The sequence below is a fragment of the Rhinopithecus roxellana genome, chromosome 1 (assembly GCF_007565055.1).
Source record: "Rhinopithecus roxellana isolate Shanxi Qingling chromosome 1, ASM756505v1, whole genome shotgun sequence".
Classification (NCBI taxonomy): domain Eukaryota; kingdom Metazoa; phylum Chordata; class Mammalia; order Primates; family Cercopithecidae; genus Rhinopithecus; species Rhinopithecus roxellana.
The window spans coordinates 54,672,803-54,693,563 of NC_044549.1; the positions used below are offsets into that span (position 1 = coordinate 54,672,803).

The following is a 20,761-nucleotide window of genomic DNA, read 5'->3' on the forward strand; positions in this document are numbered from 1 at the left end:
AGGTGGTCCCTAGTGTTCTGGTACCTGCCCAGGAATAACTAAGGGAGAGGAATGTTGCCTCCTGTGGTGTAAGAGCCAGATGCAGGAGGTCAGCTCTGGATTGGGTAGTTTGGATATCTAAATATATACAGATTGAGTACCCCGATCTAAAAATTCAAAATCCAAAATGCTCCTAAATCAGAAGTTTTTTGTGTGCTGAAATGAAGCTCAAAGACAATGCTGTTGGAGAATTTTGGATTTTGATTTTCAGATGAGGGATGCTGAATATGTAAGTAAAAAGTAAATATTCCAACATCCCCCAGAATCTGAACTCTGAAGCTATTCTGCTCCTAAGCATTTCAGATAAGGCTACTGAACCTGTACATATGTGTAGATACATAGAGAGGGAACCACAATGTTCCAAGTCCCATTCTAGGTCCTGGGAACACAGCACTGACCCCAGAATCCCACTCTCCTGGTGGCAACCCTCTAGAAAGAAAAAGAAAATAGACAATAGGGTAAGACAAGCTCAAGTAGTGATGAGGGCTTTGAAAACAGGAAGGCAGACTGAGGAGCTGGAGAGGGCGCCTTTGCACGGAGACAAACCTGCATGGAGTGGGAGCTCCAACCAGATGCTGATGACCCTAGGAGAGCAGGCAGCAGGGCAAAGTTCTCAGATGGGAACATGCTTGGGATAGTTGCTAAATAGCAGAGCAGCCAGGGAGGACATAAAGAGGATGAAATGGCCAGGTCCAGACTATGCAGGGTTATGTAGACCCAGGGAGGGCTTTTGAACTTGCTCTAAGTGGTAAGGGAAGAGGCTGGAGGATTAAGAGCCAAGAATGGCACAGGCCTCCATATTGCATGGCCACAGGGGGCGCCATTACACACACCACAGCAGGAACCAGTCTCCCTGGAGCCGACCTTCTTGGTGGCTCTGTAACCCCAACCCCCTCACCTATGGCCGACATTGCCGATCTATCACAAGCCCTGCTCCTCCAGCATGGGGCTGTCACATCCTTCTCCCCACAGGGCCCCAGACAAGCCGGCTGACTCCTCAGAGCTGACCTGTGAGATGCCAGGTACCTGTCCTCATTTCCCTGACCCTTTGCTGAGACAAAGATCTCTCAGAGATTGTTTAATAGAGAACTAGGGACACATAGTTGGAGCAGACCTGGTCAGTTCTTTATTGGGAAGGGGATGCAGTCTGTAATTCGGCAAATCTGTGATCCCAGGAAGATGTCAAGCTCAAGGCTCAGCTGGCTTGTTGTGAGCTCATAGCTGCCATGGAAAAAGCCACGGGTATGGCAACTTCTCCAGCGCCAGTAGACCTGGATGATGCGGACAGCATTGAGCAAACGACAGTAACGATGGCGGACACGCCACATGCGGACCCAGGACTGCAGCCTGACTGCTGCCCATAGCTGCCGTGCGCAGAGCTCCAGCGCCGCGCGCCGCCTCTTCGCCTGCAGGCTTGCCAGCACCTGCCTCCACCAGCACTGAATGATCAGAGCTCTGAGGGCCGCGTGCAGTAGTGTGCGTCGCACCAGCGTGCCCCGCCACCAGGCCTGGATTTTCGTGGAGGCCAGTTCAATGTCGCCAGGTGGGTTCTTTAGTGGGGAGGGGTGCAAGGAAAAGGAAGGACACTCAGGAAATATTATCACACATCAGTCAGTCCCAGGGTGTGAGAGGAAGGGGCCTTGATCCTCTATGAGGAAAGGCCCCTTCCTCTAAAGTTCATGAATGGGACAAGAGCTGGACCTATGAGACCTGATAGGTGTCCACCCTCTGCCACCCACAGGTTAATGGACATGGTCACCTCACCTTGACCTCTGAGTCTCAATGTCCCCAACTGCAAAATGGAGGTAGACTGCCCTGGCTACCTCACTTGAATTTCCATTGACCTTGTCAGCCAGTCTAGAGCAAGAACACTGTGTTCAAGAGGTTAAAGTGTTACCATGATCCACCTGGGCTGGACCACCCCTGACAACCATGACGCTTCCCTTCAGATCCTCCCACCAGCTGGTGTCCTTTGCTGGCCCTGCCCTCTCCTCCCCAACTCCAGCTCAAATCCACAACCTGCTCTCTCCTTCTGTCATGTCATAGTATTAAAACTTTCCCCATTCCACACAGTTTGGGATCTTTCTCATTTATTTCTCACTTCGACCTCTTTTGACTTTCATACCTTAAACTTCAGTTACCCTACACACACATACACACATGTGCACACAGACATGCACACACACACAAATTTTAGACTTAGATTGATTTCCCTTTATTTGGCCAAGCATTATCCAAACAGTGCTCATCACTCTACTCTTGAACTTTGCATGATCTTGTCCCCACATTTCAGGGTTTATCTGCCCTGCAACCAAGTCTCCATGTCTCAGTCACCCACCTTTTTCAGGCTGACAAGGAAATGGGAGAAGATATCTCAGGATGAATCACTTGCTGATCATCCCTGCTCTGTGTATAGCAATTATTTGTCCTGGTTGCTTGGGATATTTTTAGTTTATGATGCTTATTCCTAAGAAATAATAGCACCACCTTCCACAAATGTATCCTGGTTTGGGCTGTAAATTCCATGGTCATCCCAAGCTATGAGCCATAGAGAAGATAACCATCACTACTGGGCGACGAGGGTCAGAGAAGTTGCCTGTCAGGGGTCTGTCCCAAGATTAAGGGTCTGCTGTGACCTACCTTTGTTTGGGGTGGAAGAAGAGGTTCTCGTATCTTACTCCTTTCCTCCTTCAGTTTCTGTTTCATCAATATGTTTTTTTCATCATCATTCATTGCGTTGTTTTTAAACTGTCCAGGCTTCTGCAAGCAAGTAAAGAGGAGAGGTGTGGGTAGGTCGTTCTTTGTGGAACTCAGTGCCAAGTCCACCAAATCTTGAATCTCCTAGCTTACCCAGAGACCCTAGACACAGGGCTTGCATCTTGATTAACTGTGGGAATTCACCTTCCCCTGCCTGCAACTTTGGGTGAACTGGTGGTCTCTCACACCACAGTGAATGCCCATGATTTGGAGGTAGTTGGTTCAACCTTTTCAGGTCCGCAATCCCCTAAATTGCCCATAGTTAGGGGTTAGATGACTCCATCAGGCTTGTGTGTACTCCTCTAGCCATATATGTGACAGGAAGAGTGGAGGAGGGGAGAGTGATAATGATATAAGGGCACCTATGACTCTGGTTATACAGTCTGGTTGATAAAAACATAAAATTGAGGCAACTTTAAATCTCCATTAATAGAAAAGTCAATCACATGGATTTCAAATCAGTCAAACAATAGAGCCAAAGAAGGATGACAAAGAATAAGTTTGCAGCAAAATTCTTAATCAGGTGCTTCAGAAAACAAAGTTTATGTATGGCTAAGAAGCACACAAAAAGATGCTCAACATCATTAGTCATGGGGAAAATAAAAATGGGAACCCAAATGAGATACCCTTAGGCATCCTAGAGAATGGCTGAAAAATAAGGACAGCACTAAATATTGGCACGGACACAGAATGGCTGGATCTCTTATAGACTGCTGCTGGAAAGGTGTAAAACAGTAGAACCACTTTTGAAAATGGTTTGGCACTTCCTAATGAAGTTCAACATGCATCTGCCTTATAGCTCAGCAGTTCACTCCTAAAAGTTTGCAGATAAAAAATGAAAACACGGCCGGGCGCGGTGGCTCAAGCCTGTAATCCCAGCACTTTGGGAGGCCGAGACGGGCGGATCATGAGGTCAGGAGATCAAGACCATCCTGGCGAACACGGTGAAACCCCGTCTCTACTAAAAAATACAAAAAACTAGCCGGGCGAGGTGGCGCGCGCCTATAGTCCCAGCCACTTGGGAGGCTGAGGCAGGAGAATGGCGTGAACCCAGGAGGCAGAGCTTGCAGTGAGCTGAGATCCGGCCACTGCACTCCAGCCTGGGCGACAGAGTGAGGCTCCGTCTCAAAAAAAAAAAAAAAAAAAAAAAAAAAAGAAAACATGTATCTACAAAATATACACATAAATGTTCATAGCAACTTTATTGAAATAAGTCAGAACTGGAAACAGCCTGAATGTCCACTGACAGGAGACTAGACAAAAAATTAGTGACATATTCATGTAATATAATAATACACAGTAATAAAAATAATTACATCCATAAGGAGTATACTATGTGTGCATCTCAGAAACATTAAGCTAAATGAAAGAAGCCAGATGTCTGGGCGCAGTGGCCCACGCCTGTAATCCCAGCACTTTGGGAGGCCGAGGCAGGTGGATCACCTGAGGTCAGGAGTTCAAGACCAGCCTGACCAACATGGTGAAACCCCGTCTCTACTAAAAATACAAAAAATTAGCCGGGCGTGGTGGCAGGTGCCTGTGATCCCAGCTACTCAGGAGGCTGAGGCAGGAGAATCTCTTGAACCCAGGAGGCAGAGGTTGCAGTGAGCCGAGATTGTGCCATTGCACTCCAGCCTGGGCAACAGAGCAGAACTCCATCTCAAAAAGAAAGAAAGAAACTAGACATAAAGGAGAACCTACAAGGTGATTCCATTTATATAGAATTATAAAACAGGCAAAGTTAATATGCAGGTAAGATAAATAAGAATGGAGTTTACATTTAGTGTAGGGACAGAAGGCATGTTGCTTGCAAACAGTACAAAGGAGGAGGAATGTGCTATCTCTTGTTTGGGTGGTGGTTTCTGGGGAATATAGGATTGCAAAAACTCATTAAGCTGACCACTTAATGAAACCACAAAGAATAACTTTGTTCTGTCTGTACTGTAATGGAAGAGTATAAGGGAAACAAATGGAACTGAAGGATAATATGTTCCCTGTCATTTATAACACATGCATATAAATATACAAGATTTGGAGGTAGTGCACGTGTTATAAATGTTTCCTTGCAGTAGTTTCATAGTTTGAGGTCTTAGATTTAAGTTTTTAATCCATTTTGTTCTGAAATTAAAAGATGGTATACCTAGAGATGGGTTTTGGTTTTTCTAACCATTGAATGGTATGTCTAACCATTCAGTGTATTGGGCACTGGCTTAGTCTTTTAGTCTAAAATTTCACACCATTTACCTCTGGGAAACTTTTTTGCATTAGTTTTTTGATAATTTAAATCCCTTAATTTTCTTAGTTTTCTACTTTTAGAAATCCTATTAGTTAGATCACAGCATGATTTTCTAATTTCCTAATAGTTTCTATTCTATCTTCCCTCTCTTTGTCTTTTTGTTCTACTTTCTGGAAGATTTTCTGTTTCTGAAATGGTCTTTACCACCCTCTGAATAGTGTTTTCCTTTAGAGCACACTGCTCTTCCATCACTGATTTGTTATCATCTCTATGGGACTAACAATATTAGTTATAATCATTAGGGGTTTAAAACATTTTCCCTTCTCTCCCCAATAACATTTATTTTAAGCACCTTTCTTCTGTTTTAGATTTGGTTTCAATCTTTCATTTGAGAAACCTTTTACCAATGTTAGTGATCCTTGGTTGGCCCTCCATGTATCAGATTGGGACACTAATAATTCAGTGGGAAGCTCAGTGTCCACCGGTGGGACTTCTTATCTGGTGCTATTCAGTATACGTTGCTAAGGCAGAGTGTTGGGTTTGGTGTCGGTGAGGGGCCCCAAACATCTGTATTCATTAGTTTATTTCTTTGCAGCTTGTGGTAGGTTGCGCTGGTGGCCCTATATTTCTCTCTTTTGCTACAGAATTTTGTGATTTATCCCTGTAAGGGGATGGGATATACCTTCCTGTGCCTTGGGTTTGGCTATATGACTTGATCTAGCCAGTAGAATACTGTGGGAGGACGATATGCAAGTTCTGGGCTTGGCTTTCAGAGGTTTGCTTGTTTACATTTGCCTCTTGCAGTCTGCTATTACCAAGAGTAGAACATACCCAGGGAGCCTCCTGGTAGGTGCAGGGTGGGAAACATGGAGCTGAGCTTCCCCAGCCAAGCAACCCTGGCTGCTTGCTTACTGTTGCTTGACGCTGAGTCTTACAGTTGGTTAGGCTGCATTAGTGCAGTAATCATTGACTGAATCCCCAGAGCCAGATTCCCAGAGAAGAATTCCAGAACCTCAGGTCAGAGAATAGGAGAACAAACCTCCCTGCAGGAAGCTGAGTTGGTGCAGAGGGCTGGAGGCCTTTCTATGCAGCCTGCACACTCTCCCATGCTCCCTCTATTTTTAGTATGGTGCTTCACCCCTGCCATTAGCCATGGCATGCCTGAATTCTGCTGACTCCAGATGCTCTCTGGTTCAACTGGTCCAGGAAGTAAACTTGTGTTCTGCCACAATGGGGAAGAAGCTGTTGCTTGGCTGTGTGCATGAAGAGGAGAATGAGGCAAAGCCAAGAAATTCTTTCTTTCTTTTTTTTGAGATGGAGTGTCACTCTTGTTGCCCAGGCTGGAGTGCAATGGTGTGATCTCGGCTCACTGCAACCTCTGCCTCCTGGATTTAAGCAATTCTCCTGCCTCAGCCTCCTGAGTAGCTGGGATTACTGTCATGTGCCACCAGGCCCAGCTAATTTTGTATTTTTATTAGAGACGGGGTTTCTCCACGTTGGTCAGGCTGGTCTCAAACTCCCGGCCTTAGGTGATCTGCCCGCCTCAGCCTCCCAAAGTGCTGGGATTACAGGCATAAGCCACCACGCCCGTCCACCCAACAAATTCTTAATCACATTTTCTTTTCTTTTTTTTTTTTTTTTTTTTGAGATGGGGTCTCACTCTGTCACCCAGACTGGAGTGTGGTGGTGAGATCTCGGCTCACTGCAACCTCCTCCTACCAGGCTCAATCGAGTCTCCTGCCTCAGCCTTCCAAGTAGCTGGGATTATAGGCATGCACCTCTACTGCTGGCTTTTCTTTTTTTTTTTTTTTTTTAATATTTAGTAGAGATGGGGTTTCATCGTGTTGGCCAGGCTGGTCTTGAACTCCTGACCTCAAATGATCCATCCACCTTGACAAAGTGCTGGGAATACAGGCATGAGCCACGGCACCCAGACTTAAGCAATTGTTTATATACCACCTTAGCTCTTACTACCTAATGCCTCAATTTCAGACTAATTGCTTTGTAACACATTTTAATGTCGGTAAGCATGTTTCAACTCCTTTTCTCTTTTTTCCCAGATTGACTTAACTAATTGTGGACATTTGCTCTATGGTATTATTTTTTGCACTAATGTGTCAAGTTCCCATAAATCACAAGAAGATTTCAATTAGAATCAGCTTTAATTTTGTTAGTGGAATATGATTTTAATAGATTACTTTGGAGATAATTGACAGCCTTACACTAGTAACACATTTTTTGAAAGAATATAGCATATCTCTCCATTTGTTCAGGTCTCCTTTTATGTTCTTCTAAGCTGTGGGCAAACTGGAACCAGAAATGTCAAGAATACACCCTTAAAGAGAATGAGTATGCATTTCCTCTCCTTTTTTTCCTGCTGCTACATTGTCAATGTAATTATTGGATTTGTAGCACTCATTTTTGGATTATTGATGACCTTGGGAATGGAGGCAATACATAGCAGAGTAATACGTTAGAAGGGGCCAAGACTTCTCACTCTATGGAGTGCCATACCAAGCCTGGACCACCTCTGCCAGACATACATGGGAAGGAGACACAATCTTCTCATTTATTGAAACCACTGTTCTTTTGATTATGCTAACATTCACAGTCACCTTCATCCAGATATAGCTATGCTCTACCCCAATGGTTCTCAAAGGACGGGGCCCCAGAACAGCAGCCATAGCATCACCTGGAAAATTGTTAGAAACATACATTCTGGGACCTCGATAACACTGAATGAGAAGTGCTAAGTAGGACCCAGTAATCTGCTTTACCAAGCCTTCCACAGGACAGTGGTGTGTGCTGAAAGTTGGGACGTACTGCTCTTACTGTTTCTCTCTTAGTTCCCATACCCACAATAGGCTCTCTCCATGGGGAGATTGTCCACTTTCTTTAGGAGACAGAGATGAGAGGTTATCCTGGAAGCAAAGGCACTTGCTTTGTATAAGCAGAATACAGGGCAAGAGAAGGGAAAGCCTTGACCAGCTCATCTATTCCTAATGGAGTTGTTTCATGAGTGGCAGATGAGTGCGCCTGGCTCCCTGCTGCTGACTTGTTGAATTAGGCAAAGTGTAAAATCCCAAATAAGGCTCGTGGGTGACTAACTCATGTTCCGTGCACCCTCTAGCCATTCTGATTCTAGGTGTGAGCTGATTTATCCATTAAACCACAGCAGCTTCCCTTTCACTACTCTCCTCAGTATCAGGCATGTTATGGTCTTCTGTTTGTATTAGTTGAGAGATAATTCCATGTTTACTGTCAAGAACTCCCTAGGTACACTCTCTGTCGAGATTCTGATTCAAAAACCAGTGTTTGAAAACCACTTCCTCAAAAGTTGCTCACATAAAATTAAACCCTCCTTTGTTTAATAATCTGTTGAGGTGCCCTACTCTTTTGGTATCTGTCTTGGCAAACTGAATTGAGTGAAAACGGGGGTTTCTTGACTCACTGACCAAAGATTTCCTATAGTAGAGCTCATAATAGCTCAGGCATGGCTGTGTTAAAAGACAAATTTAGAACAAATTGTATTTAGAGTTCTAATTGGCTTTCTTTTCTGATTTCAGAATTGGGTACTACCTCATTCTATAAAATAGAAGAGTGTTAAGATGAGCTGAACAGAGGTGTTGGCTCTATAGGCAGAAAAGGGCTGAAAACAGCAGAAACGGGAAACAAAATGGAGATAGCTGTTTGAAAGTTACTTTCCTTATAGGGTTAAAACAGAGGGAACTTCTTTATCGTGCTCGTTCAGGTAAACTGGGTTCCTTCTGATTGATTGCTGTAAATCTGGGTTTTTTTGAAAACTGGCCCATTTCAGATTTCAGTCTGACTTCATAGCACCTAGTATGAGTGACTCCGTCCTGGTTTGGGCTAATGTGCTGGGACCTAGTGCAGGAGGCTAGTCCAAAGCAATAGCCTCCCATAAACGTTGTGTAGCAATTTCCCCTTTTGTTCAGACTCTCGTCTACCTGAGAGTCTGACTAAAACTTAGGGCATCAGTGCTACTCTCAGGAGTCATCACTTCAGGTTTTTGGTCTCAACATGTCATTCATAGGTTAGCGTGTCCTTGTTTTCATGGTTTCCTTGAGTTTTCATCATTCCACATAGAGAGAGACCATTTAGCATTTGGCAGATGGCTGCCTGTGAACATTTGAGACCTTTTGAGAGAGTACAACACACCAGGGACACTATTATTATGACTATCAGGAGGATAATACCAAGTGTTTGGAGTATGCTCCTCATCCAGGCTTCCCATGAGCCAAACCAACTAAAATTTACTAGATAAAGAACAAGCCAGACCAGAAACCTACTACTTTTAACAAAGAAGCCTTCTCTTTAATGTTGTTTTGCAACTGAGTCTAACAGTTAATGTGCAACAAGAAGTGTTAGCAACTGCACAGTTACCTCCTTGATCAGCCAGTAGGTAGCCATTCCATAATCTAGAATCCCATGACTGTGCAAAATTAAAACAGGGAGTGAGAACAAGTGATTCTAGAAGTATGACTCTATAAAAAGGACCACCAGTACAGTCTGAACAGAGTTGTGGTAGGAATGCCTCTAGAGTTAGCCACTGTGTGGACTAAAGGATCTCTTAGGTCATATAAAGATTTGGGTTTAGCATAACAGATCTAAACTCAGCCAAATTATCTGCAGAAGCTACTGATTGTGAAATTCTAATGACAGCAACATTCTGTCATGTGAAAGAGGTAAGCATAAGCAAGGAAAACATTAAAGGGATGAGTCTTGTGATGGGCAGTCTTGTTCTGACTTCTTGGGAAAAGCTGCCCACAGCGTGAAGTCATCAACTTCTCATTCTGTTTTGCAGTTTGAATGTCTCTGGGCATAACAATGGGTATTTCAGTGACCTGTCTGAGTGGCCCACACATAAGGCATGAGGGTTGTCCAAGTTGTCCAGCTTCAGCTTACAGGTCTTCATGAGCAAAGCAGTTTCTGTCCTTAGTTGAAGAGTGTATTAGTGTATTCTCACACTGCTGTAGAGAACTACCTGTGACTGGGAAATTTATGAAGAAAAGAGGTTTAATTGACTCACAGTTCCACAGGCTCTACAGAAGGCATGGCTGGGGAGGCCTCAAGAAACTTACAATCATTGCAGAAGGGTGAAGTGTAAGCAAGCACTTCTTCACATGACAGCCAGACAGAGAGCAAAGGGGGAAACACGACACACTTTTAAACAACTAGATTGCATAATAACTCATTCACTCTCATGAGAACAGCATGGGGGAAGCCTGCCTCCATGATTCAATCACCTCCCACCAAGTCCCTCCACCAACACATGGGGATTACAATCCAACATGAGATTTAGGTGGGGGCATGGAGCCAAACCATATTATTCTTCCTCTAGGTCCTCCCAAATCTCAAGTCCTTCTCATATTTCAAAACATAATCATGGCTTCTCAACATTCCTTCAAAGTCTTAACTCATTCCAGCATTAACTCAATAATCCACAGTCCAAAGTTTCATCTGATACAAGGTAAGTCTGTTCTGCCCAAAAACCTGTAAAATCAAAAACAAGTTTGTTACTTCCAAGATAACAATGAAGGCACAGGCATTGGGTAAATGCTCCTGTTCCAAATGGGAGAAATTGGCAAAAACAAAGGGGTTACAGGCCCTATAAAAGTCTGAAATCCAACAGGGCCGTCATTAAATCTTAAAGCTCCAAAATAATCGTTTTTGACTCTATGTCTCTATACAGGGCATGCTTATGCAAGGGGTGGACTCCCAAGGCTTTGGGCAGCTCTGTCCCTGTGGCTCTGCAGGGTACAGCCCCCTTGGCTGCTTTCATGGCCTAACATTGAGTGCCTATGCCTTTTCCAGGTGAACAGTGCAAGCTGTCAGTGGATCTATCATTTTGGGGTCTGGAGGATGGTGGCCCTCTTCTCACAGCTCCACTAGGCAGTGCTCCAGTGGGGAGTCTGTTTGGGGGCTCTGACCCCACAATTCCCCCCTGCACTGCCCTGGTAGAAGTTCTCCATTAGAACTCCACGCCTGGAGCAGACTTCTGCCAGGACATCCAGGCATTTCCATGCATCCTCTGAAATCTAGGTAGAGGCTCCAAAACCTCAACTCTTGCCTTCTGCACACTTGCAGCCCTAACACCATGTGGAAGCCATCAAGGCTTTGGGTATGCCCTATTTGAAGCCATGGCCTGAGCTGTATCTTGGTCCCTTTTAATGATGGCTGGAGCTGGAGTGACTGGGGTGCAGGGTACCATGTCCTGACGCTGCACAGACTAGCTGGGCCCTGGCCCTTGCCCAAGAAACCATTTTTCCCCTCTAGGTCTCCAGGCCTGTGATGGGAAGGGCTGCCATGAGTGTTTGTGAAATGCCCTTGAGACATTTTCCCCATTGTCTTGGCTATTATATTCAGCTCCTCTTATGTGAATTCTGCAACCTTGAATTCCTCACCAGAAAAATGGATTTTTCTTTTCTACCACATGGTTAGGCTACAAACTTTCCAACTTTTATGCTCTGCTTCCCGTTTAAATGTAAGCTGCAATTTCAGACCATCTCTTTATGCATATGAGCATACACATTTAGAAACAGCCAGGTAACCTCTTGAATGCTTTGCCGCTTAGAAATTTCTTATGCCAGACTCCCTAAATCATCTCTCTGAAGTTCATAGTTCTTCAGATATCTAGGGCAGGGGTAAAATGCTGCCAGTCTCTTTGCTAAAGGATAGCAAAAATGAACTTTACTCGAGTTCCCAATAAATTCTTCATCTCCATCTGAGACCACCTCAGCCTGGACTTCACTGTCCATATCACTACCAGCATTTTGGTCCCAACCATTCAACAAGTCTCTTGGAAGTTCCAAACTTTCCCGCATCTTCTTGTCTTCTGAGCCCTCCCAAACTGTTCCAACCTCTGCTTATTACTCAGTTCCAAAGCTGCTTCCACATTTTCAGGTATCTTTATAGCAGTACCCCACTCTTGGTACCAATATTCTGTATTATCCTGGTCTAACACTGCTATACAGAATTACTTGAGACTGGCTAATTTTTTTTTTAAAAAGAGGTTTAATTGACTCACAGTTCCACAGGCATAACAGGAAGCATAACTGAGAGGCCTCAGGAAACTGACAATCTTGGCAGAAGGCGAAGGGGAAGCAAGCACCTTCTTCACAAGACAGCAGGAGAGAGAGAGAGAGAGCAAGAGGGGAAGTGCCACATACTTTTAAACCATTAGATCTTGTGAGAACTCTCTTACTAGCACAAAAATAGCATGGGGGAAATTCGCCCCCATGATTCAATCACTTCCCACCAGGTTCCTCCCCAAACATTGGGAATTCCAATTCAAGGTGAGATTTGGGTGGAGACACAGAGCCAAACCGTATCAGCCAGCTTGACCACACATATTTGTCTTTCAAAATTTCCTTTTCACAAACCTTCTACAAATTTGTTATCCATTTAGTTTGTCCTATACTCTTCCTCTTTCCATTTGTGGAATAACTAGTCACTCACTTTAGGACAAAAATTACTGTCTTTTTTTCTTACCTCTTACCTTATAACTTCCTTTACAAAACATCTTATTTTTCCTCACATACAGAGTTGTTTCTCTTATTCTCTAGTTTCAGTTAGCACATATTAGAGTTTTAATCCCTAGTATTCTTAATTTTTGATGAAAACTAATAAGCCTTGTGAGCTGTTTTATATCAGCATTCTGTAGATGAGCAGCATTTTCATAATTTCTAGAGACATGTTTACTTGTAATATAATTTTTCATGTTTATTAACAGACCCAAATATATTTACCTTCTCTATACCACATAAAAACTGGATGCTCGGTGTGTTCAGTAATTAATGTTTTAATATTTTAACTTTCTTAGAAATAACTTAGCCATTTAATAAATATTTATTACTTAATTTAATGTAACTTTTAGATTTCAAGTTTCTAAAGATATTTTTGAAACTGTAAATTTTTATCCTGCTTACATTTACCTAATTCACTCCTAGCAATTGCTCAAATTGCTCATTAAACAAAGCTAGCCATTGAAGGAGTTCATGAAATGCCACTCCAAAATATGCTGCTTTGGTGTACTAATTACTTCAAGCTGAAGGCACTTGAAAAACAGCAAAATTCAAAAGGAGACTTTCTCTGAATTCCCCTTATCTGCCTAAAGACAGATCCTCCAAAAGGAACTCAACTATTTTCAATCCTCTCCCTGGGAGTTTCATCAACCTGGGAAGATTAACTCCTATAACAGGAGTGGAGACTAGATGTCAACACCACACCCAGATAAACTTTGTTACAAATCATCATCTATTCTTTCAAGAGCTCACTTGTCTTTAACAAAAATCGTTTACTCTGAAGATATCTCTCTTCTTTACCATATGAACATTTTACCCATGTTATAAATAAACTTTCAGTGCCACAAAAGAAATAGCACTTGAGCATAAATTTTCTCAGCAAGGCAATTTACTTCTATAGAAGCGTGCATCTCACAGATGGAGCAATGGTGACAGCACACCTGAACAAGGGAGGGGAAGGGGTTCTTATTCCTGATGCAGGTAGCCCCTACTGCTGTGTTGTTCCCCTATTGGCTAGGGTTGGACTGCACAGTCTTAAGCTAATTCCGATCAACTATTTTAAAGACAGGAGGGGTATGAGTTGGAGTGGCAAGGTGAGTAGTTTGATGGGGAGGACAGTTACAGAACAGGTGACTCAGGATGACTCAGGTCAGAGCGGGGACCAGGGGTGACTCAGGACAGAGGAGGTGACCAGGGGTGACTCAGGACAGAGCAGGTGATAGAGGCTAGGAGGGGGTTGTTTACTGAAACTAGGGGCAAGGAGACGAAGAGAACAAGGAAGTTAAACTTTAAAATGAAGAACAAAGAACAGGGGAGCTGAACATACTGATACATTGGTTCTTTCGAGAGGATCTCAGAATTCATTGTACTTAACAATTTACAAGCTAAAATCTTTGAAGAGGAATTTATTATATCCTACACCTATCCCAGCATGGGGTGGAATCAAAGAATCTTTGCCCTATTGTCAATTCTTATTTTGATTTACTTATCTGGTCATTGCCCTAAGCATGTCAGATCAGATTTCTCATTGTAATCTTTGACTTCTGGTTTTAAAATTTTTCCAAACTGGAATAGGTACAGCAGACTGAATTGGGGTTCTGTAATGTCAGAGAGTCCCTCTGGCCCATAAAATCTCTGGTATATTAAACCTTCATTTTAACTTTAACAATGACCATTTGTAATAATCATCTAAAATTTTTCTACCCTAAACTTGCATTTTCATAGGGCTGACCCTTAGGTAAAACAAGGAAGAAAACTTACATACCAAAGTCACAAAACTTAGATCTCAAGCTTAAACACTGTTATTTGCCAAGACAAGGAATGGTATAAGTAGAAAGTTCAGTTAAGACGAGGCAGTCAGCAAAGGCGAAGCTCGTTATGTAGATTTACACCAAGGCTTTCTCTCATTACAAAAATTTTTAGTAATTTTCCTTTATAGGTATAAATTTTTACAAGAGTTTCATTTTTGCATTTAAAATTTTTATTTGTATAAATTTATGGAGTACAATTATAATTTTACTACATGCATAGATTGCATAGTGGTGATGTCAGGGCTTTTAGGCTATCCATCACCTGAATAATGTATATTATACCTATTAAGTAATTTGTATTATTTTTATTTTTTAAATTTCATTATTTACATTTTTTTCTTCGTTTCTTCTAAAAAAAAAAAAAGAAACAGGATACATGTGCAGAATGTGCAGGTTTGTTACATAGGTATATGTGTGTCATGCTGGTTTGCTGGACCTATTGACTCATTCTCTAAGTTCACTCCCCTCACCCCCCCATCCTCAACAGGTCCTGGTGTGTGTTGTTCCTCTCTCTGTGTCCCACGTGTTCTCTATGTTCAACTTCCACTTGTGAGTGAGAACATGCTGTGTTTGGTTTTCTGTTCCTGTGTTAGTTTACTGAGGATGATGGCTTCCAGCTATTAAGTAATTTTTCATCATACACCTCCTCCCACTCTCTCACCCTCTATCATTCTATACTCTACATCTATGTGTACCTTTTGTTTAGCTCTCACTTATAAGCAAGAACATGCAGTATTTGTCTTCCTGTTTCTGACTTGTTTTACTAACTCACCTCCAGTTCCATCCATGTTTCTACAAAAGACATGATTTCATTCTTTTTTAGGCTGAATAGTATTCTATTGCATATATAAACATGTTTTTTAATCCAATAATCTGTGGATGGACACTTAGGTTGATTCCCTATCTTTGCTATTGTGAATAGTGCTGCAACAGAGATAGAGGAACAGGTATCTTTTTGATATTATTGATTTCTTTTTGTTTTTAGTAGATACCAGTAGTTCTACTCTGAGTTCTTTGAGAAATCTCCATACTGTTTTCCATAGACATTGTGCTAATTTACATTCCCACCAACAGGGTATAAGAGTTCGCTTTTCCCTGCATCCTCATCAACATTTGTTATTATTATTTTTTAATATAATAGTCATTCTGACATATGTAAGATGATATCTCATTGTGGTTCTAATGTGCATTTGTCTGATGATTAGTGATATTGAGCATTTTTTCATATGCCTATTGGCCATTTGTAAATCATCTTTAAAAAAAAGTCGGCCGGGCACAGTGGGTCACGCCTGTAATCCCAGCACTTTGGGAGGCCGAGATGGGTGGATCACGAGGTCAGAAGGTCAAGACCATCCTGGCTAATATAGTGAAACCCTGTCTCTACTGAAAATACAAAAAAATTAGCCTGGCGTGGTGGTGGGTGACTGTGGTCCCAGCTACTGGGGAGGCTGAGGCAGGAGAGTGGCGTGAACCTGGGAGGCAGAGCTTGCAGTGAGCAGAGATCGCACCACCACTGCACTCCAGCCTGGGCTACAGAGTGAGACTCTGTCAAAAAAAAGAAAAAGAAAAAAAAAGAAAAGAAAAGCAATTACACTAAAGGAGGTGGGTTTTTTTTTTTTTTTTTTACTTTTTTGATAACTCACCTAAAAAAATGAAGACTTTATGTTTTATCAAGATAATTCCTGAGTTGTCTTTATTATGTTTTTGATTACTTAAGAAATAATTGAAGAGATCACGCCATTGCACTCCAGCCTGGGCGACAGAGTGAGACTCCATCTCAAAAAAAAAGTCTATTCATGTCCTTTGCCCACCTTTTAATGGGATTATTTGGGTTGTTTGTTGTGAGTTATTGAGTTCCTTGTTTCAAAATAACTAGCTGGGCCAGGTATGGTGGCTCACACCTGTAATCCCAGCACTTTGGGAGGCTGAGGCAGGAGGATCGCTTGAATCCAGGAGTTCAAGACCGGCTGGGCAACATAATGAGATACCATTGCTACAAAAAATAAAAAATTAGCTGTGCATGGTGGCACACACCTATAGTCCCAGCGACTCATGAGGTTGATGTGAGAAGATCACTTGAGCCCAGGAGGTCAAGGCTGTAGTGAGCCATAATCATGCCACTGCACTACAGCCTGGGTGACAGAGCAAGACCCTGTCTCTAAAAAAATTTTTTTGAAATAAAAATAACCAACTCAATGCCAGAAAAGAATGCATTGGAGACTAATTGAGATAGCCAGCTTTTTAATTTAGCTTCTGTTTCTTAACTAGATTGCTAAATACAGGGCAAAGCCCATTAGTAATAGAGCAGACAGAGCATTTCTTCTTCTCCTTCTCCTTCTCCTTCTGCCTCCTCCTCCTCCTCCTCCTCCTCCTCCTCCTCCTCCTCACTTCTTCTTCTCCTTCTTTTTCTTCTTTTGAGACAGGGTCTCACTCTGTCACCCAGGCTGGAGTGCAGTAGTACCATCTCAGCTCACTGCAACCTCTGCCTCCAGGGCTCAAGCAATCCTCCCACCTCAGCCTCCTAAGCAGCTGGGACTACAGGCACACGCCACTATGCCCAATTAATTTTTGTATTTTTTTTATAGAGACAGGGTTTCACCATGTTGCCTAGACTGGTCTCAGACTCCTGGGTTCAAGTTAACTGCCCGCCTCAGCCTCCCAAAGTGTTGGGATTACAGGTGTGAGCCACTGTGCCCAGCCCAGACAAAGCATTTTCTATGCCTGGACTCATCACAGATAACTATAAACTCAAGAATCTTGTCAGGGCATATTGGTGGTTAGAGAAGCATACATGGTGACCTGAGGGTTTAACTTTTATAAATATTTTTTTCTAGCTTTCTTTTCATCTTTGAGGTGGGATGGTAACTAATTGAAAAGGTTAGCAGATTCCAGTTTTCTTATCAATTAGTTACTTAAACTATTCCTTTTCCCTTGGTAAGGAGTCTTTTAAAAAAGGCAATTAAAAAAATCTTTTTGGAAGCTTCTGCATATTATTAAAATAGACATCCCTGGGTGGGCCTAATTTGGGAGCCCTTATTTTTAAATGCACTTCTTAGATGAATAGTCTTGTTTATCTAGAACATTCTACAAACGACCATTATAATTCCAAATTATTTTTAATAAGATTTCATTGTTTCTGTAAGTATAATCATGCATCATTTAATGATGGGAATACATTCTAAACCATCACTAGGTGATTTCCTCATTGTGTGAACACCATAGAGTGTACTTACACAAACCTGTAGCCTACACCTATGCTGTAGGATAGAGCTTATATCCCCTAGGCTACAAACCTATATGGCCTGTTACCATACTGAATACTGTAGGCAATTATAACACAATGATAAGTATTTGTGTATGTAAACATAGAAAAGGTGCAGTAAAAATATGGTATAAAAGATTTTAAATGGTAGACCTGTATAGGGCACTTACTGTAAATGGAAGTTGCGGGACACAAAGTTGTTCTAGATCAGTGAGTTAGTGAGTGGTAAGTGAATGTGAAGGCCTAAGACATTATCATGTACTGCTATAGATGATGTTAACACTGTACATGTGGGCTAGATTGAATTTATTTTAAAATTTTCTTTATTCAATAATAAATTGACATTTTAATGTAACATTTTTACTTTATAAACATATTAATTTTTTAAACTTTTTGACCCATAATAACACAGCTTAGAACATAAGCATACTATATAGCTGTACAAAAATATATTCTTTATATACTTATCTTATTAGCTTTTATCTATTAGAATTTTTTTTGTACTTTCAAAACTATTTTGCTGAATATTACGGAACAAACATACATTAGCCTAGGCCTACACAAGTTCAGGATCATCCATATCACTGTCTTCCACCTCCACATCTTGTCCTTCTGGGACATCTTTAGGTCAAAAACATGCATGGAGCTGTCATCTCCTAAGATTACAATGCCTTCTTTTGGAATTCTTGGTTTATGGTGGTTGTTCTTGAGTAAGGATTAATAGCAACACCTTTCACTCACAAATGTTTCCTAGTTCGGGCAAGAAATTCCATGATTAACCAGTTCTATGAGCCACAGAGAAGACAACCACCACTACTGGGTGGCATGGGTCAGAGATGTTGCAGGTGTGGGGGATCTCTTCCAACCTTGAGGGCCTGCTCTGACTTACCTTTGGTTTGTGGGGAGGAGGCATTTTCTCCCGCTCCATTTGTTTCGACAGTATGGTTTCATCATCATCTTCCATTATGGTTTGGTGAACACGGCCATCCTTCTGTAATCAAATTTTAAAGAGGAGAGGTGTGGGTAGATAGTTCTTTATAGAACTCAGGGCACACTCCCTCACTGTGACTGAATCCCCTGTGTCTGTTCTGTCTGCAGGATACCCAGTTTTCAGCCAAGTTCACCACATCCTTAACCTCTTGGCTTTTGCAGAGACCATAGACACAAGGCTTGCATTCTGATTAACTGTGGGAATTCACCTCCCCCTGCCTGCATCTTTGGGTGAACTGGCTGTCTCTTACACAAAATTGAATGCCCATGACTTGCAGGTAGTTGGTCAACCCCTTCAAGTCTGCAATCCCTTTCAGTGCCCATGATTAGAGGCTAGAGGTCTCCATTATACTCAGGTCTGTACTTCTCTAGCCACCACTGTGGCAGGAAGTGTGAAGGAAGAGAGAGTGTGATGATGTCATAAGGGCACCTATGACCCTGGCATCAGAATGGCTTCCAACAGCTGAGTCTTTTCCAGTGAATATGTGGAACTCTTGCCCATTCTTTTTGCAGACATGGCCACAATTTGACTACAAAAGCAAGCCACTGGAAATATTGGCTAATTAGCACAAAGAAGTATATAGTTAGTGATTTCAATCTAGTTAATAAAAACAAAAATTGAGACAACCTAAACCTCCATCAAATACAAAATTTAGTCACATGGATTTCAGTTCAATGAAACAATCGAGCCATATAAAGATGAGAAAGAACGAATTAGTAGAAAAATTCTCAAACAGGTGCTTCAGAAAAGGAGATTTAGGAATGACGAAGAAGCACATGAAAAGATGCTCAATATCAATAGTCATGAGGGAAATAAAAATGAGAACCAAAATGAGAACCTAGACACCCTAAGAGAATGGCTAACATAAGAAATCTGACAGTACTAAATCCTGGCAGGGATTCAGAATAGGTAGATCTCTTATATACTGCTGATAAAAAGGTGTGAAATAGCAGAACCACTTTGGAAAATGGTTTGGCACTTTCTAATGAAGTTCAATATGCACCCGTCCTGTAACTCAGTAGTTTCAGTCCTAAAATTTGAAAATTAAAAATGAAAACACATTTTACAAAGACATGTGCATGAATATTCATAGCAGCTTTATTCAAATAGGTCAGAACTGGAAACAACCCAAATGTCCACCAACAGGTGGCTAGACAAAACTTTTGTGATATATTAGTATAATGGAGTAATAGTAACAAAAATGAATATATTCATACACAGAATAACATAGATGACTCTCAGAAACTTGGTGCTAAATGAAAGAAGCTAGACTACCTATAGGTTCTTCCATTTATATAAAATTCTAAAACAGGTAAAACTAATGGGTAAAATGAATCACAATAGAAAATGAATCCAATGAATTCCTAGTATGAGGACTTTGCCTGCAAATAGCACATGGAAACAAAGAGGAATGTGCTATATCTTGTTTTGGGTGGTGGTTACCAAGGAATATGGAACTGTGAAAATTCATCAAACCAAGCACTTAATGAAACCACAGAAAAGAACTTTGTTCTCTCTGTACTGATATGGAGTACAAGTGAAACAAATTGAGTTGATGGACAAATACTTATAGCATATCATAAAAGTAATATGAAAACAAGGGAATTAGGAAGACATACACAACCAAAATTTATCAATGATTATCTTTGATGAGGCCAGTAGAATTGGAGGGACAGGGCACACTCCCTCACTGTGGCTGAATCCCCTGTGTCTGTCCTGTCTGCAGGGCACCCAGTTATCAGCCTCCTGGGAGAACAGGACACACACAGAGAAGGATATCTCTGAGGCCCCAGCTATGGTACAAATGTCTTTGACTGCTCTCTTGTCACAGGCAGAAGATGAGTCAGCACAGCCACTGCAGAAGCAGGCACCATCTCTGCCTGATCCTAACCACTGAAAAGCCACCTGATGCCGCAGGTCAATGCTCAGCAGAAGGTCCTCTGGCCACGGCCTGAGGGGTCAGCATCAGGCCCTGGTCCCCCTCAGAGTTTCTGCCCAGGGGTCACTAAAGAGTACATTTGAAACGTTTAGGATGAGTACTGGGGAGGCTGCAGTGGGGTTCTGGGGGGAATGTAGGGAAGAGGAGGAGGCCAGTTAAGGCTGGGAGTGGATATCAAGGTG

At 42.1% G+C, this 20,761-nt stretch overlaps 1 protein-coding gene and 1 long non-coding RNA gene across 2 annotated transcripts; both read right to left on the reverse strand.

Annotated features, from left to right (window-relative positions):
• Positions 1-1,157: 1,157 nt before the first annotated feature.
• LOC104660169 (IQ domain-containing protein F5-like) lies at positions 1,158-2,772 on the reverse strand. The gene is made up of 2 exons (XM_030937375.1): positions 2,680-2,772; positions 1,158-1,589 (listed from the first exon to the last, which is right to left on the reverse strand). The coding sequence occupies exons 1-2, from the start codon at positions 2,770-2,772 to the stop codon at positions 1,158-1,160; spliced, it is 525 nt and encodes a 174-aa protein (XP_030793235.1).
• Positions 2,773-18,331: 15,559 nt separating this feature from the next.
• LOC115899900 lies at positions 18,332-19,008 on the reverse strand. Its single transcript, XR_004059487.1, has 3 exons — positions 18,849-19,008; positions 18,539-18,640; positions 18,332-18,399 (listed from the first exon to the last, which is right to left on the reverse strand). It is a non-coding gene; the product is annotated as an uncharacterized LOC115899900 (long non-coding RNA).
• Between the last annotated feature and the right edge of the window lie 1,753 nt (positions 19,009-20,761).